This window comes from Arachis hypogaea, chromosome 13, assembly GCF_003086295.3.
Source record: "Arachis hypogaea cultivar Tifrunner chromosome 13, arahy.Tifrunner.gnm2.J5K5, whole genome shotgun sequence".
Taxonomy (NCBI): Eukaryota; Viridiplantae; Streptophyta; class Magnoliopsida; order Fabales; family Fabaceae; genus Arachis; species Arachis hypogaea.
This window is the reverse complement of record NC_092048.1, coordinates 45,112,477-45,127,703: the sequence shown is the minus strand read 5'-3', so window position 1 is coordinate 45,127,703 and position 15,227 is coordinate 45,112,477. Positions and strand designations below refer to the sequence as shown.

Sequence of the window (15,227 nt, the reverse complement as noted above, 5' to 3'; positions counted from 1 at the left end):
AGCAGCAAAGCAAGGTAGGTCAATTCTTTCTTTTAGGATAGATCCAAAGTGCCAGCGATTTAGGTGTTGGAAGAGTAAGGGCTTTTAGCCTAGGAAGACGACGATGCTAGAGAATCAGTGAATAGGGGAATAATGATAGTCGAAGGGAGGTAGCGGTCTAAGCCCCTTAGGCTTGGCACAGGAACTCTTCTCTCACCCGCAGGAAGGCTGTGATGTGACCTAGTAAAATATCTAGAGGTAGGATGAATTGAATTAGCTAACGAATCTTCTGTAATGCTTGCAAAGAAATAACAAGAAAATCTTCTACCCAATGTCAATGTGGGGCGACTCGGAACGAATGGGAATAAGTGAATCAAAAATCAACTTATATAAGAGAGAGCAGAATAAGCGGTCTTGTGGGAAGGGGATGGAGAAGCGGATTCCTACTTCTTAATAGAATATCTTGATCGACCACCATCCTTATTGACCTTCTCTGGGGTTGGTATGCTTGTGTGTCAAGCAATCCCGCTTCGGTAGCAGACTTCGGTCAAGGAAATCGCTTCAAGCAATGGCTTTGGATCGACTTGACTTCTTAGAGAGTAAAGCCAGTGAATGAATGAAATCCGTTGAATGAATAAGTCTTTATGGCTCAAGCAATGACTTTAAGAACTTCATTGATTTGTAGGCCACTTTCTGTGATATGTGAAAGACAAATTACAATGCTACTAGATGCATAAAATTAAATGGTGTTCCCTTGCACTTGCATTCTCTCTCTCCTTTCTCTTTTTCGCCTTTCTTTCCGCCGATGTTGCCTTCGCCCTCTACTGTTGTTGGCACACCTTTTCAACAGAATCGAAAGTTTTAGGCCACACACGTTCTATGGGTCTCTTATTTCTACTACGAATCTTTCCCATAGCCGCTTCCTCACACCATGGAACCACGTTTTGCATACATTGTTTCTTAAATCGTCGCTTGGCTGTGTTAGATTTGCTGTTGCGACTGCAGTGATGACATCTCTACTACATCGATGATGATGGTGAAGATAAAGATAGTGATCGTGGTGATGATAATAAATATAATGGTGATAACGATGAAAGAAAAGAAGAAGAAGAGGAGGATAATAATAAGAAGAATATTTAGGGGGTTAAAGTTGAGAGTTTTTGGAGAGTGACAGCGGTGAAAATGGTCGAAAGATTGGGACAGAAAAGATGATAAGAAGGGATAATTTGAGAATTTTAATCTAAGACTTATTAGTCTTTAAAGAATAAAAAAATTAATTAAGTTCTCTATAATAGTAAATAGTTGATATATTATGACATTTTATTAATTCATTATGTAAAATTTAATGATATTATTTATATGTACTATTAATCATAATGACATGTCTATTTGTGAAAGATTGTCATAGAAATAATAATTTTTAAAATAAAATTTTACCTACTTTATTAGGATTCCTAGTAAATAAAAAGGAGTTGATGCGGGTTATACGAAAATTTAGATAATAACAAATATTTTACTGTCTAAAATAATATCGTTCCAATACCATGCAGAATTTTATTTGTTTTGTATTATTCATAAATAGAACATATAACATGTCTATATTGCTATTTTAAAGATTTAAAACTTTTAATTAGTATTTTTTTTTTGAAAAATTAATTAGGGTTAGACTTTTAAAAAAAATATTTATTTTTTTATCTTTTTAAAAAAAATTTTTTTTAACAAACAAAAATTATTTTATATTTGAATATATTTTTTAAAAAAAATTTTAAATGTTAAAATATTTTTTTTAAATAAAATATTGTTAGATTTTAAACAAATATTTATTTTTTTTAATAAAAATATTTTTTTAAAAGATATATTTAAATAAATTTTAAATTGAATAAAAATATTTTATTTAATAAAAAATAATTTTTATAAAAAATATTAAAATTTATTATTTTTAATTATTATTTAATTATTTTTATTTAAAAATATAAAATAAAATATATTATTACATTAATAAAAGTTAATAATTAAATCATAACAAAAAATAATAAATTCTAATGATGTTTAATATTTTTTTTTTTTTCATTTTAAAAAGACAATCCAAAGTTCCAAACCAATACATACAGGGTCGAAGGTTAAAAACTTAAAATCCGGGGAGGTCCTTTTTTTTGTTTTTTTTCTCTTTCAAATAGCCCTATAAATTCCCAAAAGGATGACACTGTTGTAATGTAGAGTGAGAGAGACACACACATCATCGTCGTTTCTGATCCCCCGCCCCTCTCCGTTCAATCTCTATACTCAACACACACATTTCTCATTTCTCCTTCTAAAACGCACCCTTTTATAACTCCATCCACATTACATTCCTCACTTCTCAGATCACCATTCTCGCTGAGAAGGAACAAACAAAAACAAACCCTAGAATTTCTCTCTTTTTCTTTTATTTATTTGATTTATTTCCGATCTTGTCCCTTCACTGGAGCTGTCGAAACGCGGTCGTTTCGGGGCCATCGCTGCGGAGTTTGTGATTGGAAATGGTGGGAGGAGGGAGTAGGAGGGAGGAGGCGCCGGTCATAAACAGCTCCAACGTGTTCGCAGCGCTCGGAAGCCTCAAGAAGAAGAAGAAGAAGCCTGAGAAGGAACAGGGTTCATCCAAGGGGAGAGCCTCCTCGTCCTCTTCCACCGCCGCTTCCTCCGCCGCAAAACAGCAGGAGAAAAAGGAGGTTTTCTGGGCCCCGGCGCCACTCACGTCGAAGTCATGGGCTGACGTTGACGACGAGGATGATGACGACTACTACGCCACCACCGCTCCACCTCAATCCGTTTGGGGCGCCCCTGTTGCTGCTGCTGCTGAATCCGAGCCCCCTGCTGAGGTGAACATAAAACTTTGAGCATTTTTTTAATTGGATTTTTCTATTTATGTGTGTTCGATCACTACTGCTGAAACTTAATATGCAATGGCTTGAATCGTTTATTTTTTAACTAGGATGGTGATGATGGTTGCTTGATGCAGAGAGTGTGTACTTTTTTTTCTTTTATTATTATGTTTTTTTATCTTTGAATCCTTTAGTCCTATGGCATGGATAGCGACCAGACTTGGAAAAGGTGGATTAGTTGAGCTGTTCATGTTCTCACATTTTATTTGCCACGAGGTGAACTGAACTGGAATGGATGTTATTCAGTAGGTTTGGGGTTTTGTTTGTGTTGTCTGTGTTCTGTTAGTTGGATGTGTTAGGCAATGCTGTTTTGAAGGTTGGATTGCATGGGTTGATAATGGTTTCTTTGAGAAGAAAGAGTTGTGTTGAATATTATTCCATGCATGATTGGAAAGAAACCTGAGTGTTTCTTTTTATATCTTAAAGATATAATGTTGGATATTCTGTTCGATAATGAGTATCCGGGATTCTGGTCTTGTTCTGGATATCTAGCTCTGGGAAGGTATTTATAATCCTTGTTGAATTGTCATTTATGTGATTTGTGTTAACGGTCTAACGATCTGTAATCTGGTATGCTTGGATTTGATGACGTTGCTTGTCGGTTTGCTAATTCGAATATCTATGTTCTTGTCAAGTTGTCATTTATTCCGTTTAATGATTTGGAATCTGATTAATATGCATTTGATGACTATTTGTTATTCTCATTTCTGGATTTGGAATTTGGTTCTTCAAGCTCAAGTTTCCACGTGTTCAATCTTGCATAGTTAAAATGATTGCGTTTTCACCCATAACTATAATGTTTAACCTAGATGATATAACATAGGCTTTATTCTTCATGGACTTGCCCTGCACGTCCCATTGATCGTGGAGTAATGAAAGCTAAAAAGCTGCATAACTGGGCACTTAAATTGTTAATTGGTTTTGGCCTTAATGGCAAATTAATAACATAGAAGATGGTATTATTGTTCATTGAGCTTCACATTGTCTAACTGCTAGACTCATTGACTAACTGCAAGACATGTGAATGATTTGATAGCAGGAAAGCGATAGTGAGATAGAAGGCCTTGATGATGCTGAAGATGATGCTGAGGATGAACATGAAAATGATTTAGAAGTGCCAGTAGAACCTGAACCTGTTGTTAAGAAGTCTCGTGAACCCTCATTGTCTACCAAGGAAACTGAAAAGCAACTTTCGAAGAAGGAATTGAAGAAAAAAGAGCTTGAGGAGCTTGAAGCTGTTTTAGCAGAGCTAGGATTGCAAAAAGAACCCGGAAGCCAGGCTGACTCCCATGGTAATATGATGTTTTTGATCTTGTGAAAGGAAAAAAGAAAAAAGATATTATAATTATCTTAGTTCTTTCAAGGAGGTATTTATTTTGTCAGCATTTGTTATTGATTTAACCACGTTGGCTATGAGAATACTATTTAAATATCTAAAGTATTAAGTTGAGACTTGAACTTGCACATGCAAATGTTCACCAATACATTTGCACGCCCTGCTAAGATGACTAATTATGTAGAAATTTCTTATATGGAGTCTTTTACCTGTCCTGGAAAATTCAGGTGTTGAGAAGGTAGAGGATCGCAATGGTGAGTTAGAAAAGAAGGAGAATGCCACCGGTGAAAGCAAAAATGCAAAGAAGAAGAAGAAGAAGGACAAATCTTCAAAGGAGCAGAAAGAATCGCAAGACCAGCCTGATTCTGTGGCTGATGGAAAGACAACTACTGAAATTGCTGGAACGGGGAAGGCAGAGGATGCACCTGTAACCGACGTGAAAGAGCGACTTAAGAAAGTTGCTTCTGTGAAGAAGAAAAAATCAAATAAGGAGATGGATGCTGGTGCAAGGGCTGCTGCTAGTGAGGCTGCTGCTAGGAGTGCAAGGCTTGCCGCGGCAAAGAAAAAAGATAAGGCGACTCACTACAATCAGCAGCCTGTGCGGTAAACAGGCTGGCAAGTGGCAAAGTACTTGTATCTTCTCTTTGTTTATCCTTTTGTTTTGCCCTTTATATTTTCAATCTTTCTTTTATCATATATGGGCATATGCTCTTTGTTCATTTGCAAATGCAAAATAAACATCGATAGCGGCTTTAGATAAATTGACTATGAGCAAATTTATAATTTTACGCGAGGGAAAATAGGAGTATATGAATCTTTCTTTCATTCTGGTACTGTGTACTTATCAAAGTTTTGAAGCAAGAATGTATAATCCATTTTTCTGCCCCATTTGTTTCGTTGTTTGCGCATCCCCGAGAAAATTCTTGATGATGTTCATCTGATGAATCAGATGTTGTTAGCCTGTTAGAATCCATCAATGCATTTTTTGAATTTGGGTTGCCTATTGTTCCCTTCAGTCTCTTGGAATTTGAGAATTAGCAGCATGGTACAATGTGAGCACATCATTCTTGTCAAATCAATGTTCTTTTTAAGATCTGGTGACGTTGATATGGAATTGAAATGAATGGGCAACATCACGGGTACTTATAGTAAGTAATCTTACCAAATGCTACAACCTTATCTAACCTATTAATTAGTTGAAGTATAAACGGGAAAGGCCGAAAGAGGAAAATTATAGGAGAAAACATTTGATGATTTCGAAGTTGGTTCCTTCTTTGTATACTCTAGCTTATATCAACAGCTCATTTCTCCACAAGATTTGTTAAAAATAAACAAAAAAATTGAAATTTATAAATTTTTTCATTCTTATTAGATTTTGATTTTATGTATCTATTTCTTATATTTGAACTGAATTCGTAATAATATAATACAGAGTGAACAAATTGTACACAAGAAAAAGAAGCAAATTGCAAAATCAAATAAGATCAACCAAGACGGGTCAATTTAATTAGTTGGTTTTTTTTTTTTTTAAGTAGTTTTTGGTCAGTTTGCCTTCCCCAACCAGGTGTGGCAGTGGTTCTAACCGCAGTCATGGAGGCCCAGCACACCACATCTACACGGATCTTTTACGAGTAAATGATCAAATTCGTCGTAAAATCATTCTTTCTCTGAATTGGTCCCACTTTTTTGGTTCTTACCGCACCCGAAATTACAAACTAGAAGTAGAAACGGAGGTCCTATAAATTCCCAGACGCAAAAGAAAACTAGAAAACCACATCATATCCATATATATCCCCTACGGCCTCAGCCTCTTCTCTTTCTCTACTCTAATAGCAACTCAGCCTTCATTTCTTCATCCGAAAACGCTGTCGTTTCATTTCTCCCTTCCCCGATTCTTGTCTAATCCTAAAAAGATAAAACACTTCAACACACCACCATCACCATCGCCTCCTCTTCAAAAAACTGAAACCCTAGACAATTTTATCTATTTCGGATCTTGCCCTTCCCACTGGAATTCCATCACGGCTGACTTCAAAACGCGTTACTCGCGTGTCGTTTCGAGGCTGTGAGCTCTGTGAGATTGGAGGATGGTGGGTGGAGGTATCAGGAGAGACGAGGCGCCGGTCATAAACAGCACCAACGTGTTCGCCGCCCTCGGAAGCCTCAAGAAGAAGAAGAAGAAGCCTGAGAAGGACCAACAGGGTTCTTCCAAGGGAAGAGGCGCCACGGCAGAGGCGAAATCCGAGAAGAAGGAGGTTTTCTGGGCTCCGGCTCCTCTCACCGCCAAGTCTTGGGCTGATGTTGATGACGAAGACGATGACGACTACTATGCAACCACTGCACCTCCTCAGGCCGTTTGGGCTTCATCCACTGCTGCTCCCTCAGCTTCGGTGACTGCGGCCGAGGCCGCCGGAGAGGTGAAATTATTGTTCTGTCTTGATTTTGTGTTTGTTGCCTTGGATTGCTGTTTAGAACTCGAGAGAGTTATTTGTATTTTTATTAGGTTTTGGATAGTTCTAGGCCTTCAAGTTTGAATGGGTGGCAAGGGATACCTTTGAGAATTCTGCCTGGATAGAGTTGCTGTATGATAATTATATATGTTTTGAACTTTTGGTTGATAGAAATTAATTTGTGGTTGAGTATTATTTCATCTGCTATGAGTTCAAGGGAGGATGCTAGTGTTTAAGTAGCGAATAATCACTTTTTTCGGAATATAGGTTGCATTGGGGTGTTTTTTGTTGGAGTGATTGTGGTGTTTATGGTTGCATCAGAATTAAGTTTAATATTGTATCGTTTACACTAGTAGCGCCTTAGCGGCTTGGCTTTTGAGGTTAAATTATAGAATTGTTAATGGTTGTCTTGATTCGCGACCAATATTCATTCATAGTCGTGTTTCTTAATTAACCGTTATATGTTGACAGGATAATGATTTGGAATCTAGTTCACCTGCACCTGGCCTGGTTGCTTTTGTCGTTTCAATGTGCATCGCCCTAGTTATGTTTCCCATGTGCATGCTCCTGTGTAATCATTGTTTCATCATTATGATTAACTAACCTGGAAAATATCATTGATTAATAAAAACTGAATCGCCTAAATGTTATTTATTATTTTGCGTGCATTCTACATTAATTACAATAAACCTAGCTGATTTGCTTCAAGGTGAGAGAATCATTCCATTAAATATCTAGAGTTGCTATGATATTGGTTATTAATCAAGTAAACTGAGGGTGGTAAAACTCACCCCCACAGGTTTTGTCGACAACCTTGAATATACTTAAATGTTAAGACTTGGAATAGCCATTACAAATTCCTAGAATAGGTGGTCTGTGTTGAAACATCTTCTGGTTGCTTCATTGTCGGGCTATATAACTAATTGTTTTACATCATTTAATATTTGAAACCAGGAAAGTGAGAGTGAGATAGAAGGTCTTGATGATGTGGAAGATGAAGCTGAGGATGAACATGAAAATAGCTCAGAAGTGCATGTAGAAGCTGAGCCTGTTCTTAAAAGACCTCCTGAACCTTCGCCAGCTACCAAAGAAACTGAAAGGCAACTTTCAAAGAAGGAATTGAAGAAAAAAGAGCTTGAAGAGCTTGAAGCTGTTTTGGTTGAGCTAGGATTACAAAAGGAACCCAGTGGTCAGGATGACTCCCATGGTAATATGGTGTTTTAAATCAGATTGAAGGAAGCCATTTCTAAGTTTCTTGTTTTTATTCTTTCTGAAAATGAATCTTGAGGTTGAATTTTATATACTTTTGTCTTGAACAAACGTGTGTACTTTTTCATCCACTCATATGCCAGTCCTGCTTAAATAGTTAGTTGGAGCTTCTCTACTTGGAATTCCATCCCTACTGACCTTTGGAAATGCAGGTGCTGAGAAGAAGGAAGATGATCGCAACGGAGAGGTGGAGAAGAAGGAGAATGCTGCTGGGGAAAGCAAAAGTGCAAAAAAGAAGAAAAAGAAGGATAAATCTTCAAAGGAACAGAAAGAACCACAAGACCAGCCTGATGGCGTGGATGCCAATAATGCAACTTCTGAGACTGCAGGATCTGAGAAGGCCGATGATGCATCGTCAACTGATGTCAAAGAGCGGCTTAAGAAAGTTGCCTCTATGAAGAAGAAAAAGTCAAGCAAGGAGATGGATGCGGCTGCACGGGCAGCTGCTAGTGAGGCTGCTGCACGGAGTGCAAGGCTTGCCGCAGCCAAGAAAAAAGAGAAGGCACACTACAATCAGCAGCCGGTTCGGTAAACAGGCTGCCAAAAGTATTTGTATCTTCCTTTTGTTGTTTATTTTTGCTCGTCTTCCTCATTTACTATCTTTCTTTATCATATATGAGCATATGCTCTCTGTTCATTTTAAAATGCAAAATAAACATTGATGTAGCGGCTTTAGATAAACTTGACTTCGAGTTAGTTGTGGGGATATAGGAGTATATGTTTATCTACCGATTCCGGTACTGTTTTTGACGTTTCTCGTTTTTTGGTTTGATCGTTGTGTCGTTGAGCTGCTGGGTACGAAGTTTTGAATGTTGTTTGTGTGCCTCGTTCAATGTAAGTAGCCATGATAACGAGATAATTCTGTGTGATTATCATTCGAATGATCATAATGGTGTTAGAACTTAGAAATCAGAATACAGAAAATGCTTGAAATCTAGAATCAAAATGCTCTCAAACACGCCGTGCAATATGTTGGTGTCTTAAACATATCATTTTCTTCAAGATCTAGTGATTCAACCAATCCCAGTTTAAGAGGCATATGGATTAGTACAACGGAATTTTCAAATTGACTCAACTCCCAATTTCAGTGCTCTTATAGCTAACATGCGAATGAGTGAATTTCCTTTAGATATATTCAAACTTTTTACTAATTACTAAATTAATAACATATACATCTTTTCTGCCAGATAGCATGTTATACATGTTTTAGGTATTAAAATTTTATTTACTGAAAATTTGGGTGTATGTTGAATCAGTTTCTAACAATGTCATTTACGAGTTCAATATATACTATCAAAAAATTAATAGGTGAAAATTTAAATGTATTTATTTTTATGTAAAGTTGATATTTGAGAGTAGTTCGAAATTTTACATGAAAATAATTGTATGAGTTTTTACTATTAAAATATATGATTTTGGACAACAATTTAAATATTGGTGAATGCTATCCAATCCCCTTTAAAATAACATGTAAGTTATCCTTCATTATGTGTCACATTGTAATTGGTCATTACTTAACCATAGTTGGATTATTTTATAATTTATTATCATTTTAAATAAAGTTAGAAAATGGGAGTACTCTCACGCAATCTCCCTTTCTTCATCCTTAACGACGTGGTTGAATTCCCGTCATCAGTAACTTTGTCGTCCTATTTAATATAGCCAGCGCCGACGTCCTCGCTATTTCCTATCCTCTCACTCACTCGATCCCTCCTTCTGCCGTGGATCACTCTTTACTAACATAAGTAATGTTTAGTTTGGTTATTAAATTTTTTCACTCAAACAAATCTTTATTTAATTATATGATAGAACATATGAATGTAAAATATAATATAATATAATAACTCTATTTAGAGTACTTAAAAGTATAATTAAAATCAGGAAAAATATATCTTTTATCGTACATAAATTATTTAAAAAAAATAAATTGTTAAAATTAATAACACAAGTTTAAAATAATAAAATCTAACTTTCTTACAAGTATTTTTTAATAGTATTTTTATTCTTTTAATTTTTAATTTATTCGTATTTTATTATTTAATTAATGATTAAATAAATTATTTTCATGAGAAATGATTTTTTTTGTATAAAGAAGAGACCAATATAACAGTTTAAAAAATAATGTAAAAATAATTTTTAAATAAAAATAGATAATATTAAAATTTTTAAATACAAAAGTAAATTATATAGATAGATATTTAAGAGATAAATATGAAATATATGCCTAAAATAAATAAAACAGACAAAAATAATTCTCTATTTCTCAAGAGTACTCCCATTTTGTCTATTTTATTTATTTTAGGTATGTATTTCATATTTATCTCTTAAATATTTATACAATTTATTTTTTAAACTGCTATATTGGTCTCTTCTCTAATATAATACAAAAAATAATTTTTTATAAAAATAATTTGTTTAATTATTAATTAAATAATAAAATACTAATAAATTAAAAATTAAAAAAATAAAAATACTATAAAAGATACGGTAAGTCAGTTGAATTTTATCATTTTAAATTTCTGTTATTAATTTTAATAATATATTTATTTTTTAAATAATATATGTATGATAAAAAAATATGTTTATTTGTTTGGAGTACAAATTTTATTATTATATTTGTATGTTCATGATTTTAATTATACTTTTAAATACTTTGAATAGATTTATTTTATTATATTATATTTTACATATAAATATATATTCTATCACATAATTAAATAAAGATATATTTTTTTAATAAAAAAATTAATAACCAAATTAACCATTAATTATGTGAGTAAGCAATGATCCATGGCAAAAAGAGGCGCTGGCTATACTGGAAAAGATGGTGAACTTACGGGCAACGGAATTGAACGACGTGACTAAGGGATAGTGCACTAAAGAAAGAGAGATTGCGTGGGAGGGCAGTAGATGGCGACGACGTCGGCACTTCTTATCACGAACGCGACGGTGCTTGGAATGACCGAATTTAGGTGATGAAGTGATGAAGAAAGAATTGAGGAGTGGAAATGTACTTCAATTAACGAGAGTGAAGTTTTAATATTTTAAGAAATTATATCATTTCCAATCTCAAATAATAAATTATAAAATAATCCAACTATGGTTAAGTAAGGACCAATTACAATGTGACACATAATGAATGGTAACTTACATGTTATTTTAGAGGGGGTTGGGTAGCATTCACCTTAAATATTATGTATAAAGATTGATTATAACTAATTTATAATGGTTGTGCTTGTATATATTTAGCCGTTAAATTGTGATTTCAATTGTGTGCCAAATATAATAAACTTTATAATGTGAATGTAATCAGATTAATCAAATAAGAATAAAGTGACAAATAAACTCATGAGGATTTATATTTTGGATAAATTAGTTCTTAAAGAAAAAATAATATTAATAAAATCTTTTAAAATAGTAGATATAGATAAGTACCTACCTTTAAATTAGCTTCTATGATTAAGGTAGAAGTTCTTAATTTGAACTTTATGTTCAACGCTAGAAAGAGAATGACCAGAGTGATAATGCTGTGATCCACATTTTCCCAATTTGGATTCAATACTGGGGTATGCCACAGAACTTTAAAACGCTGAAGGCTGGTCGAAAGATTGGAGATAGACTCGGAATGGTAATTGAAACATGTTTCTTTGAGATGAAAGGAAAAGAATCGAGGATTGTGAAGGTTAGGGTGGAGCTAGACACAAATAAACATCTTAGAGAGTCTCTGCATGTTGATGGTCCATATGGCAGTACTAAGGAAATTGGCTTGAGATACGAGCGCATATGTATTTTCTGTACCTATTGCGCGAGGATCGGCCATGAATCTAAAACTTACGTTGAATTCTTGGAACACTCTTAACACCAATAATGTTCGATAAGATCGGATTGGTGAATGGATAAAAGCTGAACAGGTTGGGAGAAGAATAGAATACCGGGATGAAAATTGTGCTAATGCCTCTGAATCAACTCCTTCACAGAAAGCCTAGCCGCAGCGAAAGAAACCTACTCCTTCTTGGCTCTTGAATAGCTTTTCTAATTTGTCTATGAAGGAGAATAATGGAAAAGAGGCACCGTCAACTAATTTAACTGCAAATCCTAGCAAGGTAAAAGAAAAAGAAACATGGGAGATGGAAGATTCCTCTATGACTGTTAAAACGCGTAGAGCTCTTAAGGAAACTACCTTGCCTATGACTGTAGATAGCAACATTCTATTGCTGGATGCAGCAGCAATTATGCAATGTAGAAAATAAAAAATCTGGCACGAAAAGGAGCTATTATGGAGAATTTCTTTAGTAGGGCAAAGAGAAGTAATTCGGGTAAGGAGAATTTGAATAGCCAGAAAAGAGTTTGTTTGGAAAATGACCAATCTAATATTGCTGAGGTGGAGGGTGCTAGCTAGGAAATGGCACCCCAGAGGTCATCAAAATCTTCTCATGGAATTGTAGGGTTCGGAAAAACCCTTTACAGTTTATAGCCTAAAAAGAATCATTAAATCTCACTCCCTCGAGATTGTGTTTTTATGTGAATCCAAAAATCAATCTCGACAAGTGGAAAAGAAGATGAGATCATGTGGTTTCTCCAGGTGGTTCAGTGTAGATCCTATGGGTGCATCTGGAGGTCTAATTTTGGCATGGAAGGAAGACTTGGAGGTGGTTATTTTTAGTTCTACCAACTTCTATAAAGCTACTACGATTTCAAATCTTATGTCTCATGAAGAATGGACTTTAATCAGGGTTTATTTGAGTTGCAATGAACAAGTTAGATTGGTGCAATTTGAAAATCTGTCTTTATTGATGGGATAAAGTGATCACAGGTTGATTTTGATGGGGATTTCAATGCAATTACAAGCCCACAAGAAAAGGAAGTTGGAGGTGACAAATGTCCATCTTCTGTGGAGTCTTTCAACTGTTTCATTGGTGATAATGGTTTAGCTGATATTGGAATGGTAAGGAGGCATTTTACTTGGACAAATAGAAGATGAGGGGTTGATCTTATTCAAGAATGTCTGGATAGGGTTCTAGCTCAGATCAGCTGGTTGCAGTTATACCACGACCCAGTGGTTTTGAGGCTTTCAAAGACAGGTTCAGACCATTCTCCATTATTGGTGGACTCTAACCCTCAGTTGGAGAAAACCAAGCGATGTTTCAAGTTCTAAGAATGTTGGTGTGATAAGTATGAAGTTAAGGAAAATCATCTTGGAAGCTTGGAAAACCCTAGTACAAGGATCCGCAATGTTTCAAGTGGCTCAAAAAATCAAAATCAGCAGGTACAGGTTGGTTTAATGGCTGCAATCGGCGAAAGCAAACCAAAAAGGGATTGAGGATCTCCTTAAAGAAATTGAGGACATGAAATCGTGGGATTCATGGTGGTTAGGAGCTGGCAATTTTGGAAGAAAAATTGGAGACTGCTTGGCTTAATGAGGAGCGATTTTGGCGAGAGAAATCCTGAGTTAAATGGCTACGGGAAAGGGACCGTAATACAAAGTTTTTCCATAGGACGTATAAGTCTAAAACATGACGAAACAAGATATGCGTTTACATGGTCAGAATGGTGAGATAGCTTCTTCTCCCCAAGGCATTGCGGCTATTGTAAAGGACTATTTTAAAGGAATTTTTTTCTTCCAAAAATCATGAGGATCCTTCTCCGCTTTTCATAGACTTTGCTCCTAAATTTACAGTTAACATGAACCAAAGGTTGCAAAGACCAGTCACGCTAGAAGAAGTCAAGAGAGCCACTTTTAGTGTTCACCCCCTGAGTGCCCTAGGAGATGATGGAATGACGGCCAGATTTTTTCAGAAATTCTGGAATATTGTGGGCAAGCATGTTTTTGGAGCAATTCGAAGTTTCTTTTGTGGAGGGAGGATATTGAAGAGTTTCAATCACACGTATATCTGCCTTATTCCTAAGATAGCAGACGCTAGTAATATAACGCAGGTAAGACCTATCAGCTTATCTTCAGTTATGTACAAGATTATATCTAAAGTCTTGGTTCATAGACTCCAACTATGTATGAGTAAACTTGTGAGCTCTAATTAGAGTTCTTTTATTAAGGAGAGACTTATTTTAGATAATATTCTTATTACTCATGAATGTATGTATTAGCTAAAAAAAAGAATGGCTTGGAGGCTAAAATGGCTTTGAAATTAGATATAAGTAAAGCATATGATAGGGTGGAATGACATTTTCTGTGATTCATTATGGAGAAATTGGGCTTTGGTTTGAGATTGATTAATTGGGTTCGGAAACTTGTGACCAATGTTTCTTATTCTGTTGTTGTGAAAGGTCAATTGTTTGAATTTTTTTAAACCAAACAGGAGAATCCAATAAAGAGATCCCCTATCTGCATATCTTTTTTTTTTTATTTTGTGCAGAAGGTTTATCCTTTTTGCTACACAAGACAGAGCAACACAGTTAAGTTTCCGGGATTCAAATTCATAGAAGATGTCCTAAGATAAATAATTTATTATTTACTGGTTACTTAATTTTATTTAGTAAGGCTTCTGACAATAGTTGTGATCATATAATGGTTGTCTTAGAAACTTATGAGAGTTTCAGTAGTCAGAAAGTCAATCTCAATAAATCAGCCTTATTTTTCGGCAAGAATACGCCCCAACAAGTTCAGACAGATATTGTACACAGACTTAATATTACTCATATTGGATCTCAAGATAAATACTTGAGACTTCCATCCCTAGTTCATAAGTCTAAGAAGGCTAAGTTTAGTGAAATCAAGGAAAAAGTTTGAAAGAAAGCCCAGAGCTGACAAAGGAAATATTTATCAGCTGGAGAAAGACAAATTATGCTCAGAGTGGTGGGAGAAGCAATTCCTATCTATTCCCTATAATGTTTTCGTTTGCCTGATTCATTAATTTTGAAAATTCACAGCATTCTCAATAATTATTGATAGGCCAGAAGGGCTCAAAGAGACGAATGGCGTTGATAAGTTGAAATCAGATGACACAGCCTATGAAAGAAGGTGGTCTAGGTTTAAAGGACCTAAGAGCTCAAAATCTAGCTCTACTAAGCAAACAATGTTGGAGAATCATTAAACAACTAAATTCAATTCTTGCAAGAATTTTAGAAGGTAAATATTTTTGATATGGTGACTTGATGAATGCTGAAATAGGTCACTTACTGTCTTGGGACTGGCGGAGTCTGCTGGAGGGATGTCGTGTTCTGGAGAAGGGGCTGGTTTGAAAAATTGGGAATGGTGCTTCATGTAAGACCCAGAACTTTTGAAAAATCTTATTACGAGCTGATTTTAAATTTATT

The 15,227-nt window shown here is 35.1% G+C and overlaps 2 protein-coding genes across 3 annotated transcripts; both read left to right on the top strand.

Moving 5' to 3' along the window:
• The first annotated feature begins 2,116 nt into the window (after positions 1 to 2,116).
• Positions 2,117 to 5,124, top strand: LOC112738260 (uncharacterized). Of its 2 annotated transcripts, none has more exons than XM_025788623.3 (3): positions 2,117 to 2,837; positions 3,940 to 4,192; positions 4,464 to 5,124. In XM_025788623.3, exons 1-3 carry the CDS (start codon positions 2,499 to 2,501, stop codon positions 4,841 to 4,843), a joined length of 972 nt encoding a protein of 323 aa, XP_025644408.1. In that variant the 5' UTR covers positions 2,117 to 2,498; the 3' UTR covers positions 4,844 to 5,124. The 2 variants fall into 2 exon arrangements, with proteins under 2 accessions (XP_025644408.1, XP_025644407.1); XM_025788622.3 differs by having other exon boundaries at positions 3,937 to 4,192.
• Positions 5,125 to 5,751: 627 nt separating this feature from the next.
• LOC112738261 (uncharacterized) lies at positions 5,752 to 8,705 on the top strand. The gene is made up of 3 exons (XM_025788624.3): positions 5,752 to 6,653; positions 7,641 to 7,893; positions 8,108 to 8,705. The coding sequence occupies exons 1-3, from the start codon at positions 6,324 to 6,326 to the stop codon at positions 8,485 to 8,487; spliced, it is 963 nt and encodes a 320-aa protein (XP_025644409.1). The 5' UTR covers positions 5,752 to 6,323; the 3' UTR covers positions 8,488 to 8,705.
• The last annotated feature ends 6,522 nt before the right edge of the window (positions 8,706 to 15,227 follow it).

Excerpts from the sequence above, each read along its gene's own strand:
- LOC112738260 (XM_025788622.3), top strand. The coding sequence starts at position 2,499 with ATGGTGGGAGGAGGGAGTAGGAGGGAGGAGGCGCCGGTCATAAACAGC. Across the intron at positions 2,838-3,936 it reads AATCCGAGCCCCCTGCTGAG|CAGGAAAGCGATAGTGAGAT; the intron begins GTGAACATAAAA and ends ATGATTTGATAG. Across the intron at positions 4,193-4,463 it reads AAGCCAGGCTGACTCCCATG|GTGTTGAGAAGGTAGAGGAT; the intron begins GTAATATGATGT and ends TGGAAAATTCAG.
- LOC112738261 (XM_025788624.3), top strand. The coding sequence starts at position 6,324 with ATGGTGGGTGGAGGTATCAGGAGAGACGAGGCGCCGGTCATAAACAGC. Across the intron at positions 6,654-7,640 it reads CGGCCGAGGCCGCCGGAGAG|GAAAGTGAGAGTGAGATAGA; the intron begins GTGAAATTATTG and ends ATTTGAAACCAG. Across the intron at positions 7,894-8,107 it reads TGGTCAGGATGACTCCCATG|GTGCTGAGAAGAAGGAAGAT; the intron begins GTAATATGGTGT and ends TTGGAAATGCAG.